Raw genomic sequence first — 19,774 nt, 5'->3', positions numbered from 1 at the left:
AAAATTGTTCTGCAGGATGACTGAAAATGATTTGTAGGCAACTGTTTTTTTTTTTAACGCCCTATTGCTAGTCCACATTGGTTATTTTGCGGGAATTTTTTGTTCACTGCTCCACATCTGTCATCCGTATGAGTGGGTGAGTGGGCTACTGGTACACGGTGTAGGGAGACGGGAGACGTGCAGATAGTGTGATGGGTAAAAGCATGGATATTCTGTCGCAGTGGGCACGAAGGTAAGAATGGTTGGGGAGGTGAGTTTATGGGTAGATCGGAAGATAGGGTTGCACTACACAAAGGATGCAGCTACTCGGGTAGCACAGCACTTGTGCACTGCACATAGTGGGTTTAAGGCTAGGCGGTGGTTTGAGGCACTCTCATGCACACAGTCGGTTACACATAGCGAAATCAGACCTCTTTCAGAGTAAATGTAAATCGACTGCAAAAATTTTATCAGTAAACTGTCGAAGTAATCGTAACAAAGTTCCCGAATTTTCTGCCCTCCGCGAACGTTCTCAACCTCAAATTATTCTTGGGACTAAGAGCTGGCTAAAATCTGAAGTAGAATACTCTGAGATATTTAGCGAGTCTTGAAATGTGTGTGAGAAGGACAGCTTAGACGCCGTAGGAGAGGGAGTGTTTATTGCAGTCGACAAAAGTATTCTCTCTATGGGGTTGGATTTGAGTATGATCTTGAAGTTATCTGGTTGCGAATAACAGATTTAAATGAAACCATGTTAATTGTTGGATGTTTTTACTGGCCACCCAATTCTGCTGTGACAGTTCTACAGTCATTAACAGAGTGTCTAGGGCCAATAGTGCGTAAATACCCCGTTCATACAATATCATACAATACTAGTTGGAGGCGAATTTAACGTGCCGAGTATAGACTGGGATGTTTATGGATTCATTGCAGAGGTTACAGAGCACGTGCGGTTGTTAACATCTCACTTAGACAGTGGACCACTATCATTTGTTTGAAGTTCCCTCATAATTCCTCTATGGCTAGTGTTGTGGAACCAGACTGTAAATCGTGCTCCAGGCAAGTATGTGCCCACTAAGTGGATTAAGGCCAGAAAAGACTCACTGTGGTTTAATAACGAATTTCGGAAAAAGCTGAGGAAGTAAAGGCTGTTGAATTTTCGGTTCAAAAGACGTCGGGCAAATGACGACAGGCAAAGATTACTAGAGATTTGTCCTTCTGTGAAAAGATCTATGCGCGAGCGACACAACAGCTACCACCGTCACACCTTCACTAAAGATCTGATAGAGAACCCGAAAAAATTCTGGTCCTATGAAAGTCGCTAAGCGTGTCTACGGCTTCCATTCAGTCACTCGTTGACCAATCTGCTTTGGCACCAGAATACAGCAAAAGGAAGGCCAAAGTTCCAAATTCTACGATTTCGAAATCGTTCAAGCAGGAGAATCGTAAAAAATTACTGTCGTCTGACCATCACACTGAATCCCGTATGTCTTACATAGTGATAAGCACCCTTGGCGAAGAGAAACAACTGAAAGATTTGAAAACAAATATGTAGCTAGTCCGAATGGAATTCGGTTTTTCCAAGAGTACCCTACGTCATCGGCCCCTTACTTAGCTGGCATTTATCAAGAATCTTTCTACCAGCGCTAAGTGCCAAGTGTTGTGGTTGGCAGGAGAGCCAACACCGTGTTACTAGAGCAGGCCGAAATGCACGCGTTTCAGCTGACGCAGGCTGGCGTGAGATCTGGAACAGGACAAGGAAATTAGAATTTAGAAAAACGGACGTAGCTGGTGGAATACTTAACTTTAATCCATTAATGATGAACGTCGCTCTTGACGGTACATGATTCACAATATCAAGAGTAACTGAATATGGCGCCTTGCTAGGTCGTAGCAAATGACGTAGCTGAAGGCTATTCTAAACTATCGTCTCGGCAAATGAGAGCGTATTTTGTCTGTGAACCATTGCTAGCAAAGTCGGTTGTACAAATGGGGTGAGCGCTAGGAAGTCTCTCTAGACCTGCCGTGTGGCGGCGCTCGGTCTGCAATCACTGGCGACACGCGGGTCCGACGTATACCATCGGACCGCGGCCGATTTAAAGGCTACCACCTATCAAGCGTGGTGTCTGGCGGTGACACCACATTCCTCCCCCGCAAATCGGCGTACGGTTGTGGCATAAGGCTTCCGCCCGCCGTGGGGAGGACCCCATGTTGACGTTTGCGACGAGGTGGGGAGCCTATTAACAGGCGAGGCTGAGCCACCCGCACCCGCGGGCAGCTAGGAAACGTCTGAAAACCTGCTCCAGGGTGCACGCCAACATGTGGTGTATGCGCCCGTAGAGAGACAGGAGGGGCCGAAGGGTCGACCTCCATCGGGAAGGGGCACCCGACGGGCGAAGACGACACATGGTCCGGAGCGAGCAAGAGTTCCATGTCGGAGGACAACTGGTCCCGGGAAGAGATCGGCGGCGCGTGACCCAGGGAGGCGCCCGGCGGCTGCAGCGAAACGTCTACTGCGGGCGTCGCCGGCGGGAGAACAGGCAGCGAGGGCGGTGCGTCGCCATGGGGCAAAATGGAAGGCAGCGTCGGAAATACTTGGGGCTGAGGCGAGCCAGTAGATTGGTCCCCGGGGCGCTCACCGGGCGGCACCGTCGCTGAAAGCAGACGGGGAGCGGCAGATCCCGTGCGACGACAGAGGCGCAGCTGGTTGAGATGCCGGCGCACCTCACCAGAGGCCCCCAAAACCAGATACATAGCGCGGCCGAGGCAGCGAAGAATGCGCCCTTCGAGCTAAAGCCGTGAACCTCGGTAGTGGCGATAGCAGACAACGTCGCCTGGAGCAAAAGCAGGTGTCTGCCGCTGCACAGGAACATGATGCGGCGGATGTAGCAAAGACATCGAGGTTCGATGAGGACGACCGTGGAGCAACTCAGCCGTCGAGCGACCATCTCGGGGCTGAGAGCGATACGAGGACAAAAAGAGCAATAACGCCCACTCCCGAGAATGCGACTCTTTTAACTTCAACATCTGTGACTTGAAAGTCCTGACCAATCGTTCAGCGGCACTGTTTGACTGTGGCGAAAACGACGCGGCCGTCAGATGTTGAATACCATTGGCTGTGCAGAATGACTGAAATTCTGCAGACATGAATTGTGGGCCATTGTCGGAAACAATAGTCTGTGGAAGACCTTCAATGCAAAAGATAGCAGATAACGCTTGAATGGTGAGAGATGACGTCGTGGAAGACATCCGGACAACAAAAGGAAAATTACTGAATGAATCTACCACAACCAACCATCGAGTATTCCGGAATGGACCAGCAAAATCGATGTGTAAGCGTTGCCAAGGGGAAGTGGCTTTTGGCCATGCAAAGAATTTCCGCGGTGGTGCTGATTGTTGTTCGGCACACACCATGCAAGAAGAGCACATATTCGTAATCGCGGCAACGATTCTGAACCAAGTACATTGCTGACGAGCAAGTTGTTTCGTTCTCCCTATACCCCAATGTCCTTGGTGGAGAAGCTGTAAGACATAGGACTGTAACGAACGTGGTACCACGACCCTGGACTGATCATTATCAGAACGCAACAGCAAAACACCACGTCGTACAAAAAGTCTCTCCTGGTGAGCAAAAAATCGGCGAACCAACGGATCCCCGATCCGTGACTTTGACAAGGGCCATTGCGTAGCAACAAAACGCAGAACGGTAGCAAGGACAGGGTCGGCAGCTGTGGCTGTAGCTACACGACGAAAATCAATCGGAAACGACTCGACCACGTCATCGGTTTCCGAATCAATGAACATGCAAGCACGTTCGGTGGAATCGAATGCTCTATCCTCAGCAACAGGCAAACGGGACAACGCATCGGCGTTTCCGTGCTTAGCAGTGGACCGATACAAGATATCGTAGCGGTACTGCGAGAGGAAAATAGACCAGCGAATGAATTTCTGCGCTGTACGTGGAGGTACAGGCTTGTTCGGATGAAAAAGCGATGTCAAAGGTTTGTAGTCTGTGATGATGGTAAAGTGATGACCATACAAGAAACTATGAAACTTTGTAACACCAAATACGAGAGCCGATGCTTCTTTCTCGAACTGTGAATAATTTCTTTGCGCAGACGAGAGCAATTTGGGCGCAAAGGCAATAGGGCGATCGTGCGATCCATCTTTCTGCGCAAGGACAGCACCGATCCCGAAATCCGATGCATCCACCAACAACAAAAGGGGCTTCTGGCGATCGAATGGCGTAAGGCAAGCATTGGAAAGCAACGCCGATTTCAACTGGCGAAAGGCGGGTTCGCATTCCGTCGTCCAGACGAACGGAACACCTTTACGGCGTAACCGATGAAGCGGAGCTGAAATGGGAGAGGCATGTGGCACATATCTGTTATAGTAATTTATTTTTCCCAGCACACTCTGTAGCTGCTTCAAATTCTGCGGCGAAGGCAAGTCTTGTATGGCACGAAGGTGCGTGGGACTGGGATGTATGCCTTGCGCATTGAGTACATGTCCAAGGTATGGCAAATCACGAGCAAACAACACACACTTGTCCTTCCGCAAGCGAAGACCATTTTGTAGCAAGACCTGAAATAATGTTCTGAGATTGGCCAAATGTTCTTCTTCCGTCTTTCCGGAGATCACAATATCGTCCAGATAATTTCCTGTAGTAGGGACCGACGCACAAACAGTTTGTTGATATTGCTGAAATAATGCAGGGGCGGATGCACACCCGTATGGCAGTCGTTTGAATTGATACAACCTAAGATGTGTGTTAACCATCAAAACGCGCTGGGATTCTTCGTCCACCGGTATTTGAAAGTACGCATCTGCTAGGTCCAACTCCGAAAAATACACTCCTGGAAATGGAAAAAAGAACACATTGACACCGGTGTGTCAGACCCACCATACGTGCTCCGGACACTGCGAGAGGGCTGTACAAGCAATGATCACACGCACGGCACAGCGGACACACCAGGAACCGCGGTGTTGGCCGTCGAAAGGGCGCTAGCTGCGCAGCATTTGTGCACCGCCGCCGTCAGTGTCAGCCAGTTTGCCGTGGCATACGGAGCTCCTTCGCAGTCTTTAACACTGGTAGCATGCCGCGACAGCGTGGACGTGAACCGTATGTGCAGTTGACGGACTTTGAGCGAGGGCGTATAGTGGGCATGCGGGAGGCCGGGTGGACGTACCGCCGAATTGCTCAACACGTGGGGCGTGAGGTCTCCGCAGTACATCGATGTTGTCGCCAGTGGTCGGCGGAACGTGCACGTGCCCGTCGACCTGGGACCGGACCGTAGCGACGCACAGATGCACGCCAAGACCGTAGGATCCTACGCAGTGCCGTAGGGGACCGCACCGCCACTTCCCAGCAAATTAGGGACACTGTTGCTCCTGGGGTATCGGCGAGGACCATTCGCAACCGTCTCCATGAAGCTGGGCTACGGTCCCGCACACCGTTAGGCCGTCTTCCGCTCACGCCCCAACATCGTGCAGCCCGCCTCCAGTGGTGTCGCGACAGGCGTGAATGGAGGGACGAATGGAGACGTGTCGTCTTCAGCGATGAGAGTCGCTTCTGCCTTGGTGCCAATGATGGTCGTATGCGTGTTTGGCGCCGTGCAGGTGAGCGCCACAATCAGGACTGCATACGACCGAGGCACACAGGGCCAACACCCGGCATCATGGTGTGGGGAGCGATCTCCTACACTGGCCGTACACCACTGGTGATCGTCGAGGGGACACTGAATAGTGCACGGTACATCCAAACCGTAATCGAACCCATCGTTCTACCATTCCTAGACCGGCAAGGGAACTTGCTGTTCCAACAGGACAATGCACGTCCGCATGTACCCCGTGCCACCCAACGTGCTCTAGAAGGTGTAAGTCAACTACCCTGGCCAGCAAGATCTCCGGATCTGTCCCCCATTGAGCATGTTTGGGACTGGATGAAGCGTCGTCTCACGCGGTCTGCACGTCCAGCACGAACGCTGGTCCAAGTGAGGCGCCAGGTGGAAATGGCATGGCAAGCCGTTCCACAGGACTACATCCAGCATCTCTACGATCGTCTCCATGGGAGAATAGCAGCCGGCATTGCTGCGAAAGGTGGATATACACTGTACTAGTGCCGACATTGTGCATGCTCTGTTGCCTGTGTCTATGTGCCTGTGGTTCTGTCAGTGTGATCATGTGATGTATCTGACCACAGGAATGTGTCAATAAAGTTTCCCCTTCCAGGGACAATGAATTCACGGTGTTCTTATTTCAATTTCCAGGAGTGTATTTACCCGGGCACAGTTTGTCAAAAGGTCTTCCGGGCGGGGTAAAGGAAAAGTTGCAATCACTATTTGCGGATTCCCTGTTTCCTTGAAGTCCACACAAAGTCTCAATTTTCCGGAAGGTTTTGGCAAAATTACTAAGGGTGATGCCCAGAGAGAAGCCTGCACACGTTCAAGTACACCTTGTGATTCCAAATCGTGTAATGTTTTTGCGACCTCATCACTCAATGCGTGTGGAACATTGCGCCCTCTGAAAAATTTCGGTTGCGCGTTTACTTTCAGTTCCAAATGTGCTTTGCACGCGTGGGTTCGAATCCCATCCTCGTCGCCAATGTTGTAGTTGGCAGGAGAGCCAACACCGTGTTATTAGAGGAGGCCGAAATGCACGCGTTTTAGTTCGCGCAGGCTGGCGTGAGGTCTGGAACAGGACAAGGAAATTAGAATTTAGAAAAACGGACGTAGCTGGTGGAATACTTAACTTTAATCCATTAATGATGAACGTCGCTCTTGACGGTACATGATTCACAATATCAAGAGTAACTGAATATGGCGCCTTGCTAGGTCGTAGCAAACGACGTAGCTGAAGGCTAAACTATCGTCTCGGCAAATGAGAGCGTATTTTGTCTGTGAACCATCGCTAGCAAAGTCGGTTGTACAACTGGGGCGACTGCTAGGAAGTCTCTCTAGACCTGCCGTGTGGCGGCGCTCGGTCTGCAATCACTGATAGTGGCGACACGCGGGTCCGACGTATACTACCGGACCGCGGCCGATTTAAAGGCTACCACCTAGCAAGTGTGGTGTCTGGCGGTGACACCACACCAAGCGACTGGAAAAAAAGCGCAGGTGACTCCTGCATACAAGAAGTGTAAAGGAACGTATGCTCAAAATATAACTAATATCCTTGACATCGTTTTCTCGCAGAATTCTACAGTATATCCTGACTTGGAATGTAAAAAATTTCCTAGAGACCGAATAGTTCAGCTTTAGAAAGCATCGGTCGTGCGAAACGATACCTGCTTTTTTTGTCACATGATATAATGAGAACCACGGATGAAGGGCAGCAGGCAGATTCCATATTTCTCGACGTCTGGAAAGGAATTGAAACGGTGCCCCATTGCAGATTGTTAACGAAGGCACGAGCGCATGGAATAAGTTGGCAGACATGTGAGTGACTCGTAGACTTCTTAAGTAATCGAAAAATGGTTCAAATGGTCTGAGCACTATGGAACTTAACTTCTGAGGTCATCAGTCCCCTAGAACTTAGGTTAGTTCGGTTTAAGTAGTTCTACGGACATCACACACATCCATTCCCGAGGCAGGATTCGAACCTGCGACTGTAGAGGTCGCGCGGTTCCAGACTGTAGCGCCTTAAGTAATCGAACCCAGTATGTTGTCCTCGACGGCGAGTGTTCATCAGAGGCAATGGTATGGTCAGGGGCGCCCCCGGGAAGTGTGATGGTGGCGCGGCTGCCCTCTGTGTACACAAATGATTTGGTGGACAGGGTGGACGGCAATCTTCGATTGTTTGCTGATGATTCCGCGGTGTACGGCAACGTGTCGAGATTGAGTGACAGTAGGAAGATATAAGACGACTTTGAAAACATTACTAGTATGTGTGATGAATGGCAGCTGGGTCTTAGTGTAAAAAAAAAAAAAAAAAAAAAATTCCGATGAGAAGCAAAAATATTCGGATACAGCATTCGTAGTGTCCTGCTTGACGCAATCACGTAGTTTAAATGTCTGGGCGTAACGTTAGGAAACGATATGAAATGGAATAAGCATGTGAGAATTCTGGTAGGGAAGGAGGACGGTTGAGTTCGGTTCATTGGGAGAATTTTAGGAAAGTGCACTTCATCGGTAAAGGAGACCACGTATAGCACGGATTGAATGAAGACATCGAAGCAATTCAGAGACGAGCAGGCACATTTGTTACCGGTAGCTACGATCAGTCTGCAAGTGTTACGGATATTCTTAGAGAGCTCAGGTGGAAATCACTGTAGGGAAGAAGACATTCATTTCGAAGAACACTCTTGAGAAAGTTCAGAGAACAGGCATTTGAAGCTCACTGAAGAATGATCCTGTTGCCGCCAGCATCCGTTTGTGGTAACGACCAGGAGAAATTAGGGCTCATACAAAGATATTGAGATAGTCGTTTCTCCCTGGCTCTACCTACGAGTGGAGCAGGGGGGGGGGGGGACGACCACTTGAGGTACAGCGTACGCTCCGCTACGCACCGCAGTGTGTCTTGCGGATAATGTACGTAGTTGTAGATGTAGAAGACGATAGTTGAATTATTGCTTTCATGTACATGAATGTAGTAAAATCTTTTTTCGTTTGATTTACTGTGGAATGGTGCTCTATTTCATTTCTCTTCTCTTATGACGACATGCATGGACGTTTGTGGAGTGATAGGTGGCCCTAGTTGGGTGTAGATAAGGACCATTAACAGGAGTTTGTGACGGTGGCGATGACTGTAGAATGGTGGTGGGTGTTGTTGCTGCTCCCAGCTGTGGCAACTGTGCGGGCGATGGGGTGAGTCACGGGTGTGGGGCTGGTGATGGCGTCGGTGACGGAGTCAGCAACGTTGCTGGCGACGGTGTAGGTGGCAGTGGCGAAGGAGCTGCCTAATCACGCCTCTTTGTGAGTGGTAAAACAATGAAGAGTACGGGGAACGGTGGGAGATTATCGGTGAAAACTACTAAGAGAGTGCAGGTGAAAGAGCTGAGGTGGTGGCGTAGCGTAGTGGGTCGTATCAATAAAAATGGAGAATATACTTCATACTCGAACTTTTGGGAGAACATTTTCAGGTTTGCATGATCAAAGCGAGTCGGAGGATATACTGCATCCGAAAATATTGTCAACGTGAGCAAAAGGGTGAGGGAAGTTGATCAAAAGAAAGAACGCTCTCCGATTTCGTGTGAATAAAACTGGAGGACCTTCTTACAAACGGAATACATTAAAGTGAGCTCTATAGCATTCTTCGAGCTGAGTAAGTTCTGTTGAGGTTAAGTTTTACCGACTTTTTGGCAGTATCTGCAGTATTCGTGTTGCTTGGAATGCAAAAAAAGATATATGTAGCCCAACAAAGTGCTGAAGAGAGAAACTGCAGACCTTTATATAGGTTTAACAATAAGAACTTTAACTGCCTGGCGAACTGTCCTCCAGAAAATCACGAAAGAAGAGGGGAAGACCTGTCAAACGAAGTGAAAATTTAAAAACATTTTGTTGCTATTTAGTAGACCCAAGTTTTCAGACTGAGGAACGAGAAATCTTACGTGTTGGCCTACAACAAACAACCGCGTCACCGGCATTTCCAAATGTTCACCATCGTGTCTCCTCACACCGTAAGTCTTATACTTTGTTATGTAAGAAATAAGTAGGCGGATAAGAAGCATTAATAACTTGTTTATTACCCAACCTAGAGATCTGTTTTTCGCGACCGCTTCCGTACTTGATAAGCGAGCACAATGTTGTGCGCCGTATTTAACCAAAATAATCTCGTGTCACAGAACTCTGGCATAGGTCCAGTTTGGAGTATATAACAGGTCATGTAGTCTCAAGATTTCGTTCGCATAATGTGTTCACCAAACTTCAGTGATAGAAAAGTTTTCCTCATGTCGAATATTCGGTAACACCGCAAGAAAATGCATTTTCGTAAACTGTCCGTAATCGTCTTAATAATTTGCTGGCGCACATAAAATATGTAAAAAAGTTAGTGCGCCTCTTCCTGTTTGAGAAAGCTGAAATTTAACGTTGCGAGCTGAAATTTAACGTTACGCTTGTTTTCCGTGCCAGACAGGACAGACTACACACACCGAGGCCTCGATAAGGAACAGAGGTAAGGAAAACTCTCGTCAGAGAATATAGCTTCAAATATTTTACTCATGTGAGCTTTCTCGGAGAATGTTCTTTTGCTCTGAGAACCCTCTCCAGAGAATGTACACTTGTTTATTCATACGGACCAGTGTGTCTGTTGGGTGTCAACACAAAGTCGAAAATCGGAGATGCATGGGAGGGGCACAGAGCTCCGACGGCAGTGGTGGAGCTTTGGTACCGCCCTTCTAGTTCAGGCAGCGTGCCATTTCGTTCGTCTTCTGTAGTTCACATATCACCATTTACAGTAGGCCATCTCTGAATTTCGCCAGTGTACTTAATTACTGGAGTCGCACGATATCTTCCATCAGTAGAAGCCGAAACCGTGGATGGCGCACTGGCCCCTGTCCTTCTTGTACTCAAACTGACGACGATTGTCTTCCGTGGTAGTGGTCAGGGTCAGCCGCGCATTTACACAGAGCTTGTAGAAACTCCAGGTCCCTGTGGCGAGTGTTCATTGCGTCTTCTGTTGATTTGGCACTTGTGTGTGCAAACGCATGTGCTCTTAAACTGAATATGGTAGTCAGTACTGTATCATTACTGCTGTCTAGTACACTGACAGATTGTCCAGAAGGTTCGAGGTCTCTGTTTTAGTGGAGACTGTACGTTCGCCTCCTTCCTGCATTAAATCCGTTCTTTGGTTGCGTTATGGAATGTACAGATCTATTACATTACAAACATCTCTTTCCCGAAAATCTTCCCCAACCGAATCTCTGTATAATGATTATTTAGACGATTGTCAGTATGGACCTTTTTCCTCCATCTGAGGCATGCAAATTACGAATTTCAACACAGCACTGATTGACTCCTAGCTCGTTAGTGGAGTACTTGTGGTACTGTACATCCAAGGAGAACAGCGCGCTCACATACGTTACGTGGAAATGGTTTGCGAGCCTTAACACCGTGGCACAACATATGTTGAGACTGAATCGTGGATTTACTTTCAAAATCTTTTCTTAAAGAATTTACTTTATTTACTAGCGATTCATCGAGAACATTAACACATTTAATCACACTAGGTGAGCGTGGAAGTAGTTGCCAGTTAAATTATTTCAATAAATGGAAATTTATTCCTAAAAGCCCTTTTTTTTCTTTGAAACAGATTTAAAATTATAATCAGAAAGCACCCTGTAAATATCACCTTACAATTTATTCAGAGGCAGAAATAACAAAAAAATTTTTTTCACAATATGAGCTTTCGGGCTGAGAACGTTGTCGCTCCCTTTTAACACGGCCGTAGTCACGACCGCTCACAACAACCTCTGAAAGACTACACTGGTGCAAATCTGCAACACACCAGATTACTTTAAACTAAAAATTTTAACAACTCACACAAACACATAAACTATGCACCCCGTAGGTGGGATGGAAACGGTACAAAACACTCACATTAAAATTATTTGCCACCGAAAGTGCAACTTGTTTTTAAAAGAACTCTTACGGTGGAAGGGTGGCAACTTTATATACTAAAATGACTATTTAAATAGATACCCATGAAATGCAGTCTTACGTAAAATATACAAACATGCTCTACATTACACATATACCGCCTCTCAAGATGATAGGCAAGATAAAAACATATTTCAGGAATTCGGCCTTTTCACCTTAAGCAATAAATTCGTTAACACCGTATTCGACAAACATGACAGAGGCAGCTATTAACGTACGGCAGACCGACAGACACAAAGATAAACACTAACTGCCCAACAAATGCGGACGGGAGAGAGACGAGCAAGCTGGGGACGAGAGGCTGACCAAGTAACAAGTAGAATTTAACAAGTAAATGAAACAACATATCACGAATCTCTTAACTTCTAATAACTGCGATTTCTAGCGAAGACCTGGCGCAGCACCCCCCAAAACGCTCTCCCGAACCGTCCGCTGCCAGCAGCTTCAACGGACGCAGGAACGTGCGCCGATCTCGCGTCTGACGGCGTCACAGCTCGCGCCGGCCAGACCGAAGTCGTGGGTTGACTCCTGTTGCTCTCGTGTCGACCGCGAAGCCACTACCCCTCGCTGTACGGTGCGGCCCACTGGACTCACGTGGCGACCTCACATGCGCCGACACTCAAGACGGACCAGTCATCTTGTGTCCCAATGCGCGACCGGCCAACCGATCGATCCAACCGCCAATGACCATTGCCTGAACAAACACGAGCAGACTGGCGGTCTAACACATACTGGCACTCCGGACGACAGACAGACACTGACTGCCCCACACTGATCCGGCTGACCAACTGACCAGACCCGCCGAGACTGACAGACTGACCCCCTGCCGAGCTCATAGCGCCCCTTAAATGCACGTGAGCAGGCTACCTTTTCCCTTTCCCACCAGAGGGAGACACCAAAGCTGCGATTGCCACAGCTGCGCCACCGCCAGAAACGGAGGGCGACTGCTTCACACTACGCGCTGTGGCGCGCTCTTCAGATCAGCAATTTTTTTTTCCACGGCTCCGAGACGGATTGCTTTCCGATGAAACTGGGGACCCAGATACGACACGGAACTCATTATCATACTGCTTCATCCTTTAGTTGATCACGCTGTTCTCACGTAACAGTAATAATCGAGGACCATGCTACAAGGAGTATGTGGCAGTATGTAAACTTTCCATCGTTGAAGGGCCATAGGGAATGCAGTTGCTAGGCGCTTCAGTCCGGAACCGCGCTGCTGCTGCGGTCGCAGGTTCGAATCCAGCCTCGGGCATGGATGTGTGTGATGTCCTCAGGTTAGTTAGGTTTAAGTAGTTCTAAGTTCTAGGGGCAGTCAGACTGATTAGGAAAAAAAATATCTTATGCCAGATTTTGAGGGTTCCATTCTCATCATGAGATGTACAGAACACTGGCCTTAGAACCACATTTTACTCCCAACAATTGCTGTATGATAACTTCCACTCAACGAGAGACCTAAGCCAACCACTCACGAAGCGAGACCCAGCTAATGGCTCACAAACCAAATAAACAAACATTTGTATGGTGCGTTTTTTTGTGTAGTACTTCTGCAAATCAAGCTGCGAATGTATCAAACACAGCAGTGTGAAACTCTAGACGGCGACTTACGGGTGTAAGCAGAAACATCATAAAAACGCCACAACTGATAAAACACGTATTCTGAAATAAACACATATTTTTGGTAGTTGGAAAGACGGATTTGAAATACCTTGAGTCATCATATCGCTCTGGCCTTAACCGGTGGATTAGCTGAAAGGGACTGAATAAGTGGATCTGTTTGCGTATGAAGATTGTAGGCCAGCTGGAAGCAGATCTCTCACATAAAGACGAGGTCTGTCGACAAACGTGAATGTACCGTCAGAGTTACATCGCGGCTGTCACATCAGTTAATGCAGACACGAAACTCCCTGGCAGACTAGAGACGTGTGTCGGATCCCCGACGTTTCAGGGGGTGTGCGCTCTCCACTGCAGAGTGAGAATTCGTCCAGGAAGCAATCCCCGAGGCCGCTGCTCACTGCGGTGTCCTTGCACTGCAGTTCCCGTGACAGACGGGGTGCTGTTAGGGCGGGTCTCGCTTGATTCCTGGCTAGCTGGATGTGTATTTTTTTAAGGACGTCACATTCACCATTGACTGTAAAAATTATTTATTTTACAATTGGAGTTTCGGCTCAAATAGCTTTAAGCACTGTGGGACTTATCTGAGCTCATCAGTCCCCTAGAACTTACAACTACTTAAACCTAACTAACCTGAGGAAATCACACACATCCATGCCCGAGGCAGGATTCCAACTTGCGGCCGCAGCAGCAGCGCGGTTCCGGACTGAAGCTCCTAGAAAAGCTCGGCTACAGCGGCCGGCTGCAGTTTCGGCCTCTGGGCCATTTGCGTGTGGTATTGCGGAAGGTTTCGCTTCAACTCACGTCAGATTTTAAAATTCTCCCATATGTGAACAGGTGTGTACAATACACACTGATTAAGTATACAGTTAAGTCAACAGAAATCTGGACAACTTACCTTAATCTGTCACAAATTTGAACAAGTCATTCATCTCCTTAACACGAAAATCACATGATCATTTTCTTGGAATGCATAGGAAATTCTTGTTTTATAGAAAAAATGTATTCTGCTGCAAGCGCTGCAGCTCTCGAGTTTGATGTGTCTAATTTACATCTAAAACCATTTCGTGCGATACAGCAGCACAGAACGGAGTGAATTTTCTGCAAGAAATAGTTAAAATTAGTATCTCATTAAAGTGCTCTGAAATCTGGATGAGCTAGAATACTACACTACTGGCCATTAAAATTGCTACACGAAGAAGAAATGCAGATAATAAACGGGTGTTCATTGGACAAATATATTATACTAGACCTGACATGTGATAACATTTTCACGCAATTTCGGTGCATAGATCCTGAGAAATCAGTACCCAGAACAACCACCTCTGGCCGTAATAACGGCCTTGATACGCCTAGGCATTGAGTCAAACAGAGCTTGGATGGCTTGTACAGGTACAGCTGCCCATGCCCACAGTTCATCAAGAGTAGTGACTGGCGTATTGTGACGGGCCAGTTGCTCGGCCAACATTGACCAGACTTTTTCAATTGGTGAGAGATCTGGGGAATGTGCTGGCCAGGGCAGCAGTGGAACATTTACTGTATCCAGAAAGGCTGTACAGGACCTGCAGCATGCGGCCGTGCATTATCCTGCTGAAATGTAGGGTTTCGCAGGGATCGAATGAAGGATAGAGCCACGGGTCGAAACACATCTGAATTGTAACGTCCACTGTTCAAAGTGCCGTCAATGCGAACAAGACGTGACCGAGACGTGTAACCAATGGCACCCCATACCATTCCGCCGGGTGATACGCCAGTATGGCGATGACGAATACACGCTTCCAATGTGGGTTCACCACGATGTCGCCAAACACGCATGTGACCATCGTGATGCTGTAAACAGATGCTGGATTCATCCGAAAAAATGACGTTTTGCCATTAGTGCACCGAGGTTCGTCGTTGAGTACACCATCGCAGGCGCTTCTGTCTGTGATGCAGCGTCAAGGGTAACCGCAACCACGGTCTCCGAGCTGATAGTCCGTGCTGCTGTAAACGTCGTCAAACTGCTCGTGCAGATAGTTGTTGTCTTGCAAACGTTCCCATTTGTTGACTCAGGGATCGAGACGTGGCTGCACGATCCGTTATAGCCATGCGGATAAGATGCCTGTCATCTCGACTGCTAGTGATACGAGGCCGTTGGGATCCAGCACGGCGTTCCGTATCACCCTCCTGAACCCCCCGGTTCGATTTCTGCTAACGGTCATTGCATCTCGACCAACGCGAGCAGCAATGTCGCGATAAGATAAACCGCAATCTCGACAGGCTACAATCCGACCTTTATCAAAGTCGAAAACGTGATGGTACCCATTTCTCCTCCTTACACGAGGCATCACAACAACGTTTGACCAGGCAACGCCGGTGAACTGCTGTTTGTGTATGAGAAATCGTTTGGAAACTTTCCTCATGTCAGCACGTTGTAGACTTCGCCACCAGCGCCAACCTTGTGTGAATGCTCTGAAAAGCTAATCAGTTGCATATCACGGCATCTTCTTCCTGTCGGTTAAATTTCGCGTCTCTAGTACGTAATCTTCGTGGTGTAAACAATTTTAATGGTCTGTAGTGTAAAAAGTCAATGGGTTTGCGATTGTTTGCTGTGTTTCTATGCTTCCTTTAAACTCTGCAATGGTCAAAGTTTGCGTCCCAGTGTGGCATTCAGTTTTCATCTGACAGGCAATTTCTAATGCACTGCTGAGTGTAAATCCATTGTGGATACTTTTACATTCTCGCGTACACTGTTCGCGGTTGCTTATTAGCGTTCAACCTCGCTCCTCGTGTGTTACAGGCGGCCGCTGTTGAGTCCACGCCTACTGCTCTACCAGCCGTGGAACGTCTTCTTCCACGACGACTTCAGTGCGCTGTTCGAGGAGCGGCAGCCAGAATCGTCGCACATGTTCAGAGTCGCTGACGCACTGTACACCTTCTACCGTGTCTACTGGTTTACTGCAGCTGATCCCCTAGATACACTCTTCGATCTTTATTTCGAGTCTATGGGTAAGTTTAACACTCGAACCTATGATCTTCATGATTATACAGTGACGACTGTCCAGTTGTTACAGAAATGAGGTTCAAATATGCTTCTGAATATCTAGTTTTACATCCTACATTATTTCGTATGTCACTTAAGATAATCAGCGGTGCTCTTTCCGAAGTCAGTTTTGCGACTGGCTGGCCACTGTCCATCTGGATCTCTTACAAGCTAAATACTTCATTTCGATGTACTATCGATTCCTTCATTATGCTGGGAGTAAAAAAGGGTATGCACACAAAATTCTGGTGTGTTTAAAGAAGATTAAAGAAATAAATTTTTACGTGCCACAAGTGTCGCAGGTGCTCCCTCTCCCCGCTAGTGGTCCACAAAGGTTTCAAAGCCAGTGATGTTCGGAGACTGTGTTCAAACTGAAGCGTGACGAATGATGTTTTAGAAATGAAACTCAAGTGGCAGCCGGGTGCTAATAATAGCATAACACGCTCGAAACAAGCGGGTGTACCGGCTGCAGTCTCAGCCTGACTGGCAGACACTGCAGGTGAGCTGGTTGCCTGTGTCCGGTACACCCGCAGGGGGCGAGCAACGTCCCCAAAAGGGTATTCATCGCACTCCATGTTGAACACCGTCTATGAACATCAGTGGAGGTAAAACTTTCGTACACGTGTGTCACATAAAGTGTTCCTTTGTACCTTCTCTAAGCAATCTAAAGTTCTGTACATGTAGTTTTTTTTTTTTTTTTTTTACCCATATAAGACTTGTTTTAAAAACGACGATTGGTTTTTGTAGCGTAAGGGCTAAAGACAAACTAATATTTTGTCAATGCTGTAACTGGTGTAGTGTTCTAAATGTCTCATATACGATCCCGGTATAATATTATTCGTGCCTACTAATTTTCTTTTACGAATAATATTTCGATTTGTGACTGAACAGTTAATTGTTCAAGGTAAATTGTTAATATTGTTCTTACAAATGATAATCCTACAAACTGTAATATTGCTGTTGTTTTGCCGGCCAGAGTGGCCGAGCGGTTCTAGGCGCTACAGTCTGGAACCGCGCGACCGCTTAGGTCGCAGGTTCGAATCCTGCCTCGGGCATTGATGTGTGTGATGTCCTTAGGTTAGTTAGGTTTAAGTAGTTCTAAGTTCTAGGGGACTGATGACCTCAGACGTTAAATCCCATAGTGCTCAGAGCCATTTGAACCATTTTTTGTTGTTGTTGTGGTCTTCAATCCTGAGACTGGTTTGATGCAGCTCTCCATGCTACTCTATCCTGTACAAGCTTCTTCATCTCCCAGTACCTACTGCAAACAACATCTTTCTGAATCTGATTAGTATTGGAGGGCAGCGTGGAGGGTAAAAATCGTAGAGGGAGATCAAGAAATGAATACACTAAATTGGTGATCCCTTGATGCCTCAGAACATTTCCTACCAACCGATCCCTTCTTCTAGTCAGTTTGTGCCACAAATTCAACTTCTCCCCAATTCCATTCAATAACTCCTCATTAGTTACGTGATCTACCCATCTAATCTTCAGCATTCTTCTGTAGCACCACATTTCGATAGCTTCAAATTCTCTTCCTGTCCAAACAATTTATCGTCCACGTTTCACTTCCATACATGGCTACACTCGACACAAATACTTTAAGAAACGACTTCATGACACTTAATTCTATACTCGATGTTAACAAGTTTCTCTTCTTCAGAAATGCTTTCCTTGCCATTGCCAGTCTACATTTTATATTCTCTCTACTTCGCCCATCATCGGTTATTTTGTTCCCCAAATAGTAAAATTCCTTTACTACTTTAAGTATCTCATTTCCTAATCTAATTCCCTCAGCATCACACGACTTAATTCGACTACATTCCATTATCATCGTTTTGCTTTTGTTGAGGTTCATCTTATATCCTCCTTTCAACACACTGCCCATTCCGTTCAACTGCTCTTCCAAGTCCTTTGCTGTGTCTGACAGAATTACAATGTCATCGGCGAACCTCAAAGTTTTTATTACCTCTCAATGGATTTCAATACCTACTCCGAATTTTTCTTTTGTTTCCTTTACTGCTTGCTCAATATAAAGATTGAATAACATCGGGGAGAGGCTACAAACCTGTCTCACTCCCTTCACAACCACTGCTTCCCTTTCATGTCCCTCGACTCTTATAACTGCCATCTGGTTTCTGTAAATAGCCTTTCGCTCCCTGTATTTTACACGTACCACTATTAGAATTTGAAAGAGAGTGTTCCAGTCAACATCGTCAAAAGCTTTCTCTAAGACTAAAAAGACAAGAAAGGTAGGTTTGCCTTTTCTTAATCTTTCTTCTAAGATAAATCATAGGGTCAGTATTGTCTCACGTGTTCCAGTATTTATACGGAACCCAAACTAATCTTCCCCGAGGTCGGCTTCTACCAGTTTTTCCATTCGTCTGTAAAGAATTCGGGTTAGTATTTTGCAGCTGTGAAAGTTCGGTAATTTTCACATCTGTCTACACCTGTTTTCTTTGGGATTGGAATTATTATATTGATCTTGAAGTCTGAGGGTATTTCGCCTGTCTCATACATCTTACTTACCAGATGGTAGAGTTTTGTCAGGACTGGCTCTCCCACTGCTGTCAGTAGTTCTAATGGAATGTTGTTTATTCCCGGGGTCTTGTTTCGACTCAGGTCTTTCAGTGCTCCGTCAAACTCTTCACGCAGTACCATATCTCCCATTTCATCTTCATCTACATGCTCTTCCATTTCCATAATATTGTCCTCAAGTACATCGCCCTTGTAGACCCTCTATATACTCCTTCCACCTTTCTGGTTTTCCTTCTTTGCTTAGAACTGGGTTTCCATCTGAGCTCTTCATATTCGTAGAAGTGGTTCTCTTTCCTCCAAAGGTCTCTTTAATTGCCCTGTAGGCAGTATCTATCGTACCCCTAGCGAGATAAGCCGCCACATCCTTACATATATCATCTAGCCATCGCTGCTTAGCCATTTTGCACTTCCTGTCGATCTCTTTTTTGAGACGTTTGTATTCCTTTTTGCCTGCTTTATTTACTGCATTTTTATATTTTCTCCTTTCATCAAATAAATTCAATATTTCTTCTCTTACCCAAGGATTTCTACTAGCCCTCGTCTTTTTACCTACTTGATCCCCTGCTGCCTTCGCTACTTCATCCCTCGAAGCTAACCATTCTTCATCTACTGTATTTTTTTCCCCTATTCCTGTCAATTATTACCTTATTCTTTCCCTGAAACGCTGTGCAACCTCTGGTTTAGTCAGTTTATCCAGATCCCATCTCCTTAAATTCCCACCTTTTTGCAGTTTCTCCAGTTTTAATCTAGAGTTCATAACCAATAGATTGTGGTCTGAGTCCACATCTGCCCCTGGAAATGTCTTACAATGTAAAACCTGGTTCCCAAACCTCTGTCTTACCATTATATGATCTATCTGATATCTTCTAGAATCTCTGTAATAGGACTGAGAAAACTCATTATATGTAATCGCGGCGAAGAATCGCCTTAAAAAGTTCCTTTTAATGCGCCGCACATTAGGGAGATAGACTGTATGCTACAGCAGAATAATTACTGCAGACACTTAGAAGCATGAAACTGCCACATA

At 46.7% G+C, this 19,774-nt stretch overlaps 1 protein-coding gene across 1 annotated transcript in view; it reads left to right on the top strand.

Annotated features, from left to right (window-relative positions):
* LOC126228333 (uncharacterized) overlaps positions 1–19,774 on the top strand; it is a 61,680-nt gene that overhangs the window by 24,646 nt on the left and 17,260 nt on the right. Inside the window, exon 3 of the mRNA XM_049942284.1 lies at positions 15,967–16,175. Coding sequence (XP_049798241.1) covers positions 15,967–16,175 — 209 coding nt within the window. The remainder of the gene's footprint in view (positions 1–15,966; positions 16,176–19,774) is intronic.

This window comes from Schistocerca nitens, unplaced genomic scaffold (assembly GCF_023898315.1).
Source record: "Schistocerca nitens isolate TAMUIC-IGC-003100 unplaced genomic scaffold, iqSchNite1.1 HiC_scaffold_363, whole genome shotgun sequence".
NCBI classification, from domain to species: Eukaryota; Metazoa; Arthropoda; class Insecta; order Orthoptera; family Acrididae; genus Schistocerca; species Schistocerca nitens.
The sequence above is the reverse complement of the archived record's forward strand: the minus strand, read 5'-3'. Positions and strand labels throughout refer to the sequence as shown.